Raw genomic sequence first — 15,000 nt, 5'->3', positions numbered from 1 at the left:
ATGTGTGCTTCTTTCTCTGCACTTTCCCATTAAAAACCACACTCGACGCCTCGACAAGAAAGCGATTGTTAATACATCGTTAGAGAGTTCATGAGCAGCACCTCGTAAACACAAAAACGCACCGATGAGAGGAAGCTCTGAGTCACCGTGCAGATATGTGACCGGGCCTGGCAGCCACCATGCAGCTCCGATCGCAACACAACGAGAACGCAAAGCAAGGCTAACTGCTGCAAACTGCCTGCAGATGCAGGCCTCGCAGCTAGGGTTGTCATGTTCATGAGACATTAGTGGATGATTAGCTGTCATACAAATTGTGATTATTGATTGAATTGTGATTTGGGCATTTGCCTCATTAGGTCTTTTAAACAAACACTGCACATGGACAGCTATGACAAATATCTTAAATATACATAAATGGCTGTCAATGAACCACATTCCTATGTGGATTGAAATGCGCTTAAATCTGATTAGTTAAAGGTCTCAGTCTAGATACTATTATTTGGTCGTATATGATAGAGAGCTCCAGTGTGTGGAAATCCAACCACACACTCTGCGGATCATATACAACATCTGATTATGCAAATCCGATCTGATCAATCGCGAATAACAGTGTGGAAGGCGAACTCAGTTCTGAAGATCTTTTGTTGTATGTGTGTAATGCTGTGCTGTGCACAAAACAAATTTCCGAAAGGACAAATAAAGTATCTATCTATCTATGAAAGACTTGGGGAAACACTGGACTAGTGGCTAAAATGGAGACGTTGGCGTAAATCAACGCCAAGTCACCTGCTACTGTATCCATACCACAAACACTAGCAGTGAAAATGTGTGTGTGTGTGTGTGTGTGTGTGTGTGTGTGTGTGTGTGTGTGTGTGTGTGTGTGTGTGTGCAGTACACACAGATGGATGAGTTTGGCACATGGAGATAGAGAGGTTTGTGGTCCTGCAGTTTATGTCAGTTGACTAGGTTCCTGTGACGACGGCCTCAATGGGACTCAACGGAGGTTCAGGTCCACTACCGCAATCATATTGTTGATGTCAGATAGAAACCTTGTATCTCCATACTTAAACTTTAATTATTTTTTATTTTTTATCTTCTGTAAATTAATCTAATTTGTCCTATTTTTGAACAGTTCTGTAAGTGAAAGTGAGTCTGTGGGTTTTATAAATATTGAACCAATGAAAAGTAACTTTTTTCCTTTTTACATACAAGGTTTCCATCCGGCACAGTGACCATTTCATCTCCCTGGTATGACAGTTATGCTGCCAGAGGAGGTCAGTCCACATGCCATAATTATGTACGCCATATACAGTGGATTAATTAGGGCCTTCCCTAGTCTTTATCACTATGTTAGTACACTGGCCTGAGGAACACGGACGCACGCATGCACCCACACACACACACACACACACACACACACACACACACACACACACACACACACACACACACACACACACACACACACACACACACACACACACACACACACACACACACACACACACACACTGAGTGCACAACAAAGCGTGTTTGTACTGTACTTTTATTACACTACATCTACATCTGAGGGCAAAATGTCCCCACAAAAGGCTACAGTCCCCAGAAGTCCCTACAATAGATACAAAAAACAAGAAAATGACTCAGTCCTAACTCCCAGGTGCTACAAGCTCTTGCTACAAGCTCTACAAACTCTTGTAGCATCCATTTTCCTTCGTTTCCGACATTCTTTTGTTGCTTCACTCACTGTGTTTTGGTATGGTTTCCTGTAGCTCCAGTTAGCTCATAACATTAGCTGCTGTGCCACTCGCTCCGCATTGCAGCGTTCAGAGTATGGCAGAGTATGCCGTTTAGACTCCCATTGCTTAGGAGGCAGCCAATCATGACTAGGTCATGTTTAGAGCCGTCTTTACGGTCGTCAGTAGTGGTGTGTGCAAATGTAGGCCAGGCTGCTTCACACCTGGCAAAAATGTCCCAGTGTGTGTGTTTTTTGCAGGCAGGCAGGCAGGCAGGCAGGCAGGCAGGCAGGCAGGCAGGCAGGCAGGCAGACAGACAGACAGACAGACAGACAGACAGACAGACAGACAGACAGACAGACAGACAGACAGACAATGAAGAGAGGTAAAAGCTGAACTAACAATGAAGTATACATAGTGATTTGTGTGGTGGAGGGGGGAGGGGGGGATGTTCTCGGAAACAGTGAGGCTGTGAGGCAGCAGCAGCATGTGGGGGTCGTGACCTCCACACCCTGCCATTTACTGGCAGCATTTTAACACATAATAGCAACTTCTGAACTGTAGCCCCAGGTAGCCTGTCTGCACCGTGCGCTTCACCAGCACTACTACCTTTACCACTTCCTCTCTGGGCACGTGCGCACGCACAGGCACACACACACACACACACACACACACACACACACACACACACACACACACACACACACACACACACACAAACACACACACACTTGTAATCCTGTGCTTGTGAGGACTCGTATTCATCGCTGAATGGTGAGAAAGCCTGGGGGGGGGGGGGGCAGTCCCCAGTTGTGTTGTCCCAGGTATGATTCCAGGCCTGGCCAGCAATGTGTCCAATATGACTGGCCGAAGTGTCCTTGAGCAAGACAACTAACCCCTCATTGCTCCATACCCCTTGTGGGCAGAGATCAGCTGGGTTGAACTGAAACTGAATCTGAAAGACCTGTTTAGTTTAATGACCAATAGAGAGACTGTGTACCAATTTGCGTGATGTTTGGACAAAATCTGTAGGGGTACTGTCGAAAAATGTGTTTCCTGGTGGCGCTATAACAGGCCCATGTGAAAAAATGGGGGTGCTGCGATTCAGCCAACGGTGCCGGAGATTAGCTGATCACAGATGGACAAACGTACACACACACACGGACAAACGGACAGGGTGCAAAACATAGTCCATGCCTGCCCTGCCACAGACAGGAAAAAGCTATGATACGTAGCTAGTTGCAGAGTTAGTGCAATCAATTATACTCCATTACTACAGTATGTGGGTGTATACAGTGTTTGCAAGACCCACATGATATAAGCTGATGTGGCAGTCAGCTGACCAATTACGCGGAGTATTTAAGCTCACCTAGACTTCTTCCATGCCTTCCTTCTGCATGTGGTTCCTGGTTATGTGCTGTTTGCTCCCACCGCCACCCGAGGGCTCTGCTATTCCTGTTCAACCATGGGGGGGTTGTTGTTGTATATCTATCTCCCTGCACTTATGTTAATGTATAATGTTTAATGATGGCTGTATAATTGTGCCGAGCAGGGAGAAAATGTAGCAGAGCCGAACGCCAAGATAAAAATATATGCACACTTGTATTCTCATTCTATAATAAATATTTATTCGTGAGTTATCTGACTGAACTTAAGTTTATGTAAGGTCTGGCCAAATGGCTGTGAATAGACTGTATACTTATATGTACCGGTATTTAAAACAGCATAACCACTTAAACTCTACAGTGGTTGACCGGTGTGCCCCAGGGCATTATACTGTGTATTTCAAAATAGCAGATCTACAAGCTCTCAACGAGTCGTTGCGAGCTTATAGATCTGCTATTTTCTGCCAAGGTTTCCCCCAAATACAGATGCTGCAGGTTATGTCATACCACCGCCCACCCCACACACAAAAAAAGTTCCAAAAATGAGATGTGTGCCAGAGAACAATTAGAGGTGTCAGGACTAGAGGAGTGATTCCATGGTCCTATGAGATGCAGAACGTTGGTTGGGGGATAATTGTTGCCTCTGCCTCTGCGTGCGACGCCCACCCAGGGATTATCCCAACCTATAATAGACTGTGCTGCCTCTATTATCACAGTCACTAGCATGGCGGTCACACCTCCATGCACTTACACTATCTATGAGGGTGTCTCTCTCCTAAAGCCCCAGTTAGACCTAGTTAGAGCGTAAGACAGAGTTACGAAAACTCTGTTCACTTCATGGGGCCAGTCCAATGGCGGCTCTTCTACATAGAGAATAGTACTGCCGTAGCAAGATAACGGGTGACACCTGTGTTCAATTACTGTTGATTGTATCTCATACCCATGCATAAATACCACACTTCCTGGTTGTCACAAATGCTGAGGAAGGCCATACAGGCCGAAACGCGTCCGTTTTCAGTCTCAGAGGTAAATAAAATCATGTAAAGGGACATACAATGAGTGCTAGCATTTTCTTCGGCTCTTCTACATAGACTTCTATTGAGAATGGGGACAAAAAAGTCGGCAGAAATGCATTGGACCCAGGCAACAGCCCAGCAGTAATGATCTTAAATCCCTTTATTGTCTCCACCAGGCCGAAGGCATGGGGAGAGAGTATGTTTTGCACTCCGTCCGTGTGTCCGTTCTTCCTTCCTTCCTTCCTTCCGTCCTTCCGTCCGTCCGTTATCAGCTAATCTCCGGCACCGTTGGCCCGATCCATGCCAAACTTTGCACACACACTCCCTGGATGCCAACAACGAACCTCTGCCCCGAATATTCTTCAATGGCCTGTTATAGCGCCACCATGAGGCCGATTTAGGCAAAACACATTTCTGTACATTACTCATACACATTTTATCCATACATCACACAATTCGGTATACACTATCTTCATAGTCATGTGATCAACACGGATCTGCACCATTTCCCATCTTCCATCCTGATTGGCTAAGATTGGCTTCCAAAGCTCACATGATTGGTCCGTTTCGAACAAAATGTCGCAAATCACAAACACAGTGTGCAATTTCCGTGAAATTATACACGCACATTTCCACTAGGCCGAGGACGACATGCCACTCATTCTTTTCCAAATCAGCCTCATGGTGGCGCTATAACAGGCCAATTCCTGTTTTTAGCTATAACTGCATCGATCTGTATACAACTTATGTATGCGCACTCCCTAGAGGCCATGGAAAAACATTGTCTCTGCATCCCTCCACATCTACCGGTTATAGCGCCACCATGAGGCCGATTTCTGCAAAACACATTGCTTATGTTAGTCGCACAGATTTCATCCAAATCTCACGCAAATCGGTACACATGATCTCTGTAGTCATGTGAACAAGACAGTCTGTTGGATTTCTCAGATTCTACACTGATTGGCTAACATTGCCTTCCAAAGTTTTCAGGAGTGGCCCGTTTTGTTCAAAATGCTGCACATGTCCTGCTCATCCAGAATTCTATCCTCAGAGATGCTATGAGTGATCTGGCTCTGCATTTCTTCAACAAAAGAACATTGTTGCAAAAACATAAACATTATAGAGACTTTAGTTGTTACTGTACAATACTTTAAAACAGTTGTTAGTTGCACACATGGCTAAAATGTCTCTTATTTGCGCCGCCCTTGTTGAAAACAATGTATTTCAACTCCAGCTTGTTCCCCTTTCAGGCTGCATGAACAGCGTGAGCACTCGGTTTCTGCCCCCTCAATATCATAACTCTTCTATTAGATGGCTCTGGACCTAGTTATGCGCCAGTGTCATGCAAGTTAGAGTCGCAGAGTGATGATTTGTGAGCTTGCAGATCAAAAGGACCACTTCACCACTTTTCAACCTATCTTCATATAATTGGTCCTCTCCTCACTAATGTTCATGATAAAATGCCACAATTATATTTCTACTCGGGAGGGCTGTTGGCAGTTGGCAGTTCAGAAACCCGTCCACCAGTGACATCATCGATGGGGAATCCAAGCTAATAGAAACTGCAGGCTTTCTATTCCTGAAAAGTTGCAATATGATAATGGAAGCCATCGTTCTCACGATAATACAAATCTAAATATATAAACTGGTGATCGGGTTTCTGAACTGCCCACAGCCCTCCTATGAGAGAATAGACTGTGTGGTATTTTATCATGAACATTACTGAGGACCAGCTATATGAAGATAGGTTGAAACTTGGTTGTGAAGTGGTCCTTTAGTTTAAGATGAATGAAATGCCTTTGTGTATCTACTACTAGGTCTACTACTGTACAACATGTAACATCAGAATCATAATTGACACCTCTCTTAACCCATTTTGGGGCGGGAACCCCTTTTGGTGTTAGCATTATGTTATACTTTAGCTATGGAAAAATAGCAGATCTACAAGCTCATAGCGCGCCACCGAGTGGCACACTACGAGCTTGTAGGTCTGCTATTTTTTTTAAATCGAAGAACGACTGACATAGAAACATAGCTTTTTCAGAAAACTATCAGGATGTAGAAGACTTTAGAATCTGATCTCATTGTGTTAATACTCTACCATACAGATGTACTATAGTTATATTGTGTTAACATATACTGTACCATACAGATGTACTAGTTATATTGTATTAACATACTCTAGTACCATACAGATGTACTAGTTATATTGTATTAACATACTCTAGTACCATACAGATGTACTAGTTATATTGTATTAACATACTCTAGTACCATACAGATGTACTAGTTAGTAGTTATATTGTATTAACATACTCTACCAAACAGATTGGTAGAAGTAAAGATGTATTTGTTAAAAACTTAAAATACGTTCTGAATTGCATGTTTGCTTTAACTGCGAGTATACAAGTAAAACCAAATACCGTTGGATACATTCACACTGAAGTATTTGACCAAATTCAAGTTGGGGTCCATTGGGGAGACATCGATTCATCACCAACAGGTATTTGTGGGGTTGAACTACGTGACAACATGCTAGTTCATGCACGTGCATGCCGTTTTTCTCCCTTATCTGCCAGGGAGCAGAGGATGGCTCTTAATATCTTTGAAATGCCAAACGTTCTTGTGGAATGTCACACCGGGCAAGAGGGGACATCTATCAATTCAGATAAACTGTCACTGGACACTGTAGCACCCCGAATGCCTCATCCATCAACATACACACACACACGCACACATGCATGCATGCACTCACATACAGACAGACAGATAGATTTACAAGTTCCAGGTGGTATCAGTCAAGTGTGATATGGCTTTATAGATAGTACGGCGTTTACCGTTCAAGCTCTGTGAGCAGCAGCAGCAGTGATCACAGGGTGCTCTCTCTACATCAGGCTGGGGTGTAAATTCACTTCACTCCATAACGGCTGACCTTACACTGAAATGCTAGGCCTGGTCTCGGCCCGCTGAATTACGGCCTGTCAAACACACTGTAGCTACAGCACAGCCCCAAATCCTTCAGAGACCCTGTGCAAAGACCCTGGGATTGAAAACACTCTTTAACAGGCCATAATCCTCAAACAGATGCTGGTAAAGAGAAGGATGTTTCTATAACATCACAATGCTGTACACGCCCGCATACCTGCTTAAATGTGAGAGCTTAATATGCTTCGTTTAGTGTTTGGGGGGGGGGGTGCAATGATACTGACCTGATACTGACATGTTACTGACCATGATAATGACATGATACTGACCATGATGTTGTTGACATGATACTGACCTTGATACTGACCATGATGCTGACATGATACTGATCATGATGTTGACCATGATGTTGACCTTGATACTGACATGATACTGACCATGATGCTGACATATAGTAGACCATTATAATGACATGATTCTGACCATGATAGTGACATGATACTGACCATGATCGAACCGGGAACCTTCCAATTCCCCAATCGGCCCGCTCCGCCTCCCGAGTCACTGCCGGTTACATCATCATTAATGATGACGTAACCAGGTAGGCAGTAAAACGTTACACCAATGCAAAAAGACAGCGCCAGGCCTCTACCCAACCCCCCTGAATCAATCCTTTTTAATGCGTGTGCTGAAAGGGTCTGTTTTCTGTCCAAACATTGGTACGTTGGTTCTGATCCAACAGGCCAATATGGGCCTCTCCCCTAACAGCTTCCTCTCATTCTTTCCCGCTGGCCCCTGGCATCAGGGCCGGGTATCGGAACCACACGTCAGCCAGCGCAGACAGCCGGCGGGGCCTGTTTTTACAGGTCAGCTCTCCTGCCGTCCTCCCGCCCCGCCAAGGCACACAACCACTTCCTCTGCATGATGCAGTCAGACCCGTGTTATTAGAGCCATGAGAAACCCAAAACCCACATCGATGCCGAATCAAGAGTTCACTGTGTTTTTCCTGTGATTTAGGAACTTAACCACTTAACCACTTAACTATAGAGAAATTGTAAAGTATTACAGGAAAGAAAGAAAGAAAGAAAGAAAGACAAACGTGAAATAAAAGGGAAAAAGGGAAAGACATGGCCAAAGCTGAGATGAAAAAATGACATGCCTAAAACTGGGACGTCAGGCTAAAAGCGATTAATAGAGACTGGTGTACGCGAGCGAGACCCTCTGAGCAGCCAGAACAAACACCACTCTACAGATTCTCCTCTGCGATTCCATCCGGAGACGTCCGTTTTGCGGCTGCAGCCAACAGCAGACAGAGTTTGTGCACACACTGCGATATGGCCGAGGAACATGACTTGTGGGGATATTTGTCTTCATGCGAAATTGTTAACACTTAGGAAAACAGATTATGAGGCACATTTTGGGTGTAAAGGCACACATAAACGTTCATTATCACCCAATTCAGTGTTGATGGAACGGCGCCAGAAATAACTCACTCAGTGTGACACAGCACGGGTCAGAGTCTTGGCTTCTCTTCCCTTGGTAATGAGATACCGTTACCAGCGTTTCCCAAGCGGCGGGTTGGGAAACATTCCAGGGCCGTGGACCAACTTTTATGGGTCACAGGTAAATACATGCAGTATCCCTCACAATGTTTTTTATGATTTTTTTCCCCCAAAAGATTTAATAAAACGAATTATAACGAATAAAATACATAAATGCATTTTTCAAAATAATTTCAGGAAACACACAAAGCGCTGGACATTTATCACTCGCAGGATGAAATGTGAGCCGCTGTGTGCCGTGTTGGAAAGTAACTAAGTACATTTACTCAAGTACTGATACACATACATAAGATAATTTTGAGGTATTCCTGAGGAATTCCTGATACTAATGATACTTCATATAGGAAGATAACTGTACTTTCTACTACTTAATTAACCGCTTAAGTTATTGTTCTTGGCAAATGTTGTTAAATTACGAAACACACTACACAGTCATTCATGCAGCCTTTACCAGCTGCATGAACACATGCATGCATCACTAATTCTGCATAACGACAACTTTATAAGTTGGATATTTTGATGCCACTGCTACTTTCACTCAAACAAAACAAATCCGAGTATAAAGGTCGCGTGCCATCGCTTCATTGTGCGTTGGAAGAACATGACAGGCCAAGGTGGTCGCATCATAGTTTCCACTGGCTCTCGATCCTTAATGAATTAAGAGCAATTTCACAAACTGCTCGATTAAACAAACACAACAAAGTCAATTAAAGTTGGAGGAGCCTTAAATTCAACCTCGAGTCAACATAAACAGACTGTTAAAAGTAGAATAAACGAGACCACCTATCTACGGAGACACACTGTGCAAACATCACCATGTCGTTTAAATGTAAATACTAGGTATGTGAAAACCAAATAGGATGTGCTCTACAACAGTGGTTCTCAACAGGAGGTCCAAGGACCCCCCAGGGGTAATTGAGGTCTGTTCCATTTGTACGCTCTCTAAATTATCACTTAGGATTTACAGTAGATTGGGGACGCAGAGATAAGAAATCATGTAAATGGGGGTCCTAACGCATATCAAACTGGGGATCATTGAAATGAAAAAGATTGAGGATCACTGCTTCAGTTTTATATCGTTCACAAACTTAGGCGGGGAACAGCCCGCGACGTCCTCGTGTAGTGGCCCTCTCAATGTGGTGTGACAGTGACTTTAATAGTACTAGACCGGTGCCCGGCTGTAGAGCACAGAGTCGGTAACGATGGAAGTTGGAGATCCATGCCCCACCCGGCTATGCAATACCTGTTGTACGCGTGTCAGAGTACCCATTACACCCATCGGTCTGTCTGTGTTCCTTTTATGTCCATATATGGAGATTTCTGTATCTGTCTCTCAGTGTCCCTTTATGTCCTATATGGAATTCTGTGACAGCGACCGAGCAAAATAGACAGCGGGCGAGCGATCGCTAAATTATTAGATAGTATAGTATAGTATAGTATAGTATAGTATAGTATAGTATAGTATAGTATAGTATAGTATAGTATAGTATAGTATAGTATAGTATAGTATAGTATAGATAGCTACTATACTATAATAACTTGTCATACAAGTATAATAGTCACAGTGACAACAAAGGGAGCATTCTCCCTTTGTTGTTTAAAAACAGGATATGTGCGACCAAAAGGAAGTTATGGCTGTGATAAGATCAGGTCGTAGGTCATAGGTGACCATACAGCTAGAGGCTGCGTTGTCAGCGCGTGTCCCCTCCTGCAGGTCACCTGGGGAAACAACGGAGTCTGTCAGCTGACCTCTGTACATGGCTCAGAAACATGACCCCTTTAGTCAACAGCTGTTTTCACTGTGCAATTACAGAAGTGAATTGACTGGGGAGAGCCGGGGCACGCGAGGGCTAGCGTGCGTACGCTATCCGCACGCCTCACGGCAGGGAGCTGATTGTTTCTGGCAGTGTTATTTACTATGTGTAACAACTCGGGAGGGAAACAGCTTTTATTGTGATCCTGCTGCTTAGAGAAAACCACCGAGGATGGTTGTGGGTTCGAATCCAACGTGGTGCATCTGGCTTTGTCAAGCGTCTATGCACGAACACAATAGGCGTTTGGGGAGGCCGGGTGGGGCGGGTGATAATTGTCACTGCACGTACTCCTGGGGTGGCACCCGTTTAGCAGGGAGTGTTGGATGGGAGGACTAGGACGAAGGCCCTACGTCCTCCCCGTGGGGGCTCCTCACTGGTAGGTGAGTCGGTAGTATACAGACATGTGTGTGGGGAATCGGGAGAATATAATATACCAACGTGTCAGACATTTACTGTACAGTACAATGTAGCCATTCACACATCACACCCTCATGCGTAGTTGCATGCGGGTGTCGCACAGAGAAAGTAGTCGATCTACAAGCTTGAGACACATTGTGAGCTTGCCACACGGCTAGCGGTTTACCTGTGCGTCTCTGTGTCCTCCCCTGTGCCCTCCGCTCGTCTGGAAGCACACAATGAACAGTGTCAGTGTCAGTGTCAGTGTCAGTGTCATGTGGGGGACGTCACACAGCGAGGACTCACAGATAACAGTTTACACAATACACATGCAAAGCACTGCAGGGGCCCAATGTACAGTATAGCCCCACTGTAGGCTTGTGTTCATGCTCATCCTCTCACAGCATTGCAATGCAATCTCCCCTCGGATGCTGATGGCATACTGCACATATACTGTACCGTGCACTCTGCATGAGCTAGTCATAGTAAGTGTTTGCACAGTCTGCACACTGGTGCCTCACTTACAGTATGTCAATCACGTTTGCACACTGCTGCCGAATATTTCGTCCGTTTACTACAACTGTAGTGGGTCTAGTGGGGTGTTGGTGATAGCCTAGTACTTTCGGATCTGCAAAACGCAGCGAAAAAACGTGCAACCACCTGAACACTTTAAAACCGATGCCTGTCGATGTACAGTAAAGCTTCTCTGAAAAGATGGAAAGCATATTTTTTTAACATTTATAAAAAATAAAAAAATAAATTTGTCGAAAGAAAGAAAGAAAGGAGAGAGAAATGAATGCATATAATCTATATTGTCCAGAACAGCCTACCGTTGGATTCATGAATAAAATGCATGAGCAAGCAAACCCGAATCCAAGCGGAAGAGGCTTGTACACTGCAGTCCATTACACACACACACACACACACACACACACACACACACACACACACACACACACACACACACACACACACACACACACACACACACACACACACACACACACACACACAGTGACTGGCAAACGACACAAAGCCATTCAATCAGAGACAGAGCAGCAACACAGACAATCTGCTGTGCAGCTCATAGTCATGTGATCGGGGAGGGAACGCCACAATAGTCCCATTCCTGGGCATGCGGACAGAGGTCAGACGTGGACAATTGGACTCATCCAGTGAAAGCCACACAGAGAGGATCTGTTTACAGCAGCCATGGACGGGCAGCAGCTGGCAGACTGGCCCTGGCACACACACACACACACACACACACACACACACACACACACACACACACACACACACACACACACACACACTACACACACACACACACGCACGGCACTCTCCACACTCCAGCACAAAGGCAGTGGAATGCTTTTGTCGCGTGTACGGCCTGCCCGGGGTTTCCCCCTTTAACTCTTTCATGCAGCTGAACACACCGAGACACAACGCTATCAGTTGCATCAGTCAGTCAGTCAGTCAGTCAGTCAGTCAGTCAGTCAGTCAGTCAGTCAGTCAGTCAGTCAGTCAGTCAGTCAGTCAGTCAGTCAGTCAGTCAGTCAGTCTGTCTGTCTGTCTGTCTGTCTGTCTGTCTGTCTGTCTCCTACTGGTGGCTGATCTGACAACAGCCCCAGGGTGCCACAGGGTGGCGGGGTAAGGTACTCACAGCTTTGGCTTGGGCTTGGTGGGCAGCGGAAGACCCTCCTTCACAGGGAACGGCGACAGCTTGGCTGGGGGCGGGGGCGAGTCCGGAGCCACCTGGGCTGGAGCCAGGACGGGTTCAGGTAACGGGATTGGTGCAGGTACAGGGGCGGGGAGTTCCGCTGGAGGTAGAGGTGGCGGAGGAGGTGGGCTGGGGCGTTGGCCATTCTGTAGGGGGACACTGGCCTTGACCTTGGCCTCGGGGCTCGGCACCGTCTGTACGGGGGGAGGCGCAGGCGCGGTGCTGGGCCAGATCTCGTACTCGTTGACGTGGAAGCCCTCGGCGCCGCCCGGGGCCTTGGGTGGCAGCTCCAGCAGGCTGATCTCCGTGGGCGGGGGAGGAGGGGGGAAGGGCGTGGCGTCCTCGTACCCGGAGCTGTCCCCGGACACACCGTTACTGGACGGGTCCTCTACGGCTGAGGGAGACACCAGCAGAGCATGTAAAACTCCTGCTCCTACACAAATCCTGGCTTTACTTAAAGGGACACTTTGTCCATTTAGAACTTAATACTACTGATGTAGCCTATGTGAGGAGGTCATATATTTAGAGTGGGGAAATAAATAACTATTCTCAGCAAAATGTGCAAATGTCGCAAAAAGTTATTTTGTGTCATCACAAAACCATTCTTATCCTACATCTGTTCATCAGAACAATGGGATTTAGGTTCAACACACAATATATCTATAAGCTCTTGTGATGCTGTTCGCAGAACAGATGCATGTATTAAGCAACAGCCGGAACCATGCAGTCACAATGATGCACTTCCTGTTTATTTGGAACCTTCCTTCCCGAACGTGCGGTGACTATACTTACTTACCCTCACATGTACACATCTATCTCACAAAGAACACACAACACAAGTGACACATAGTCATCTGGACTGGCGGAAACTCCATAAAGACTTTATCTCTGTGCCAAAACCACCAGACCTCCGTGAAAGACAGTTGCATGTGGCATTAGCTAAAGAAGGACATGTGATCGATAGATTCTGTAAGACTGGGACTGAACTGAACCTTTCAGGGCGTCGTGAGGAGAGCTAACCATACACAGAGTGTAATATGTACATTCATGTGGCATTCGTTTTACAGTTCCTTTGGTAATCTGTCTTGTCTCAACTGCTGTCATGTGCTGCTGACCACATTGACCATAGCTTGATTCCCATCTGGGAGGATTATTTATTGCATGTCATCCCATATTTGTTCTGTCACTTTTATCTGTCCTATAGCATAACAAAGGCAACACGCCTTAAAGCTGCAATAACATTTTTAGTGAATAATATGTTATTTTGACCAATCTGTATGCTAGATCAGTGGTTCTCAAAGTGGAGTCCGGGGACCCCCAGGGGTCCTTGGGGGGTTCCACGGGGTCCCCAGTAAAAATAGTTAATATATGTTTTGAAAACGTTTGAGAACTACTAATAGATGATGTTATTAAAGGAACCAACACAACTGTGGTGGTTGTAATTGGTCTAGCTGCTCTATTACTGAGACATGTGGATCCATCTTGTGGTCGGGTAGGACCACTACTGAGACATGTGGATCCATCTTGTGGTCGGGTAGGACCACTACTGCTGTTGCCTGAAGGTCAAAGTGCGTACTGTACCTGCAGAGACGGACAGTTGTGCCGTGCTGCTGATGGAGCCGTAGGAGTTGGAGGCGGTGCAGCAGAACAAACCTCCGTCCTCTGGGAAGGCCTCGGCGATCACCAGGGTGCATATCTCCTCTGGAAACACACAAGCATCGGTCACACACCGTCAGCGGTCGTACCACTAATGAACTGTACATTTACCGCTTCACACATTACATGAGAAGTGGGTTACTACTACAAAGTAAATTCTGGATTGTTAACTACTTAATCCCTATTTTTTATACGTCATATGTCAGTGTTGTGCGAAAATAACAAATAGAGTTAATTAGCGTATAGATCTGTCTATTGTCGTCTATTGCTTTGTCACCGCTAGTGTGAACTGTGAATGCAGCAGCAACATGACAGTGATGACTGGACACTGCAGGCAAATGGGAGTGACACTGATTTATGCTTGGACGAACAGGTGGATAAAATGCCTGGAAGAGAGTGACATGTTGACTCTCTCGCTTATTTGTAATGAGAGGCTAAGAGGGCACATGATGGACAGGTAGACAAATGTTATGTTGTTCAGGCCAGGGTAGGCTGATGATTGACAGCTACGGCAGACAGGTGACTCACAGGCCAGAGGCACAGCGATAGACCAGACAGACAGACAAGACTGGGGTATGGGAGACAGACAAGGTTGTGCATGTATGGTACAATTCCAGTAAGGAAGCAGACAGACAGACAGACAAGGGAAAAAAGACACACTCTGAAAAAAGGAGGGGGCCCAAGTACAGACCCCTGGGGCACCCAGGTCAACGAATTGCAGGGTTTAAGTGTTTAAACACTTGTGCGTGCGTGCACGCACGCACACACACACTTGAGGCAGATGTTC

At 45.7% G+C, this 15,000-nt stretch overlaps 1 protein-coding gene across 6 annotated transcripts in view; it reads right to left on the bottom strand.

Annotated features, from left to right (window-relative positions):
- Nucleotides 1-15,000, bottom strand: part of palld (palladin, cytoskeletal associated protein) — a 101,550-nt gene that overhangs the window by 40,252 nt on the left and 46,298 nt on the right. For 5 of the 6 annotated variants that reach the window (XM_079505240.1, XM_079505242.1, XM_079505245.1 and 2 more), the window contains exons 9-11: nt 14,139-14,258; nt 12,501-12,951; nt 11,022-11,060 (exon numbers count right to left, since the gene is read on the bottom strand). In XM_079505240.1, the coding sequence (XP_079361366.1) occupies nt 11,022-11,060; nt 12,501-12,951; nt 14,139-14,258 (610 nt within the window). The remainder of the gene's footprint in view (nt 1-11,021; nt 11,061-12,500; nt 12,952-14,138; nt 14,259-15,000) is intronic. The other variant, XM_079505243.1, reaches the window with a different exon arrangement.

This window comes from Electrona antarctica (genome assembly GCF_951216825.1).
Source record: "Electrona antarctica genome assembly, chromosome: 7".
In the NCBI taxonomy this organism is placed as follows: Eukaryota; Metazoa; Chordata; class Actinopteri; order Myctophiformes; family Myctophidae; genus Electrona; species Electrona antarctica.
This window is presented reverse-complemented; position numbering and strand designations above follow the sequence as displayed.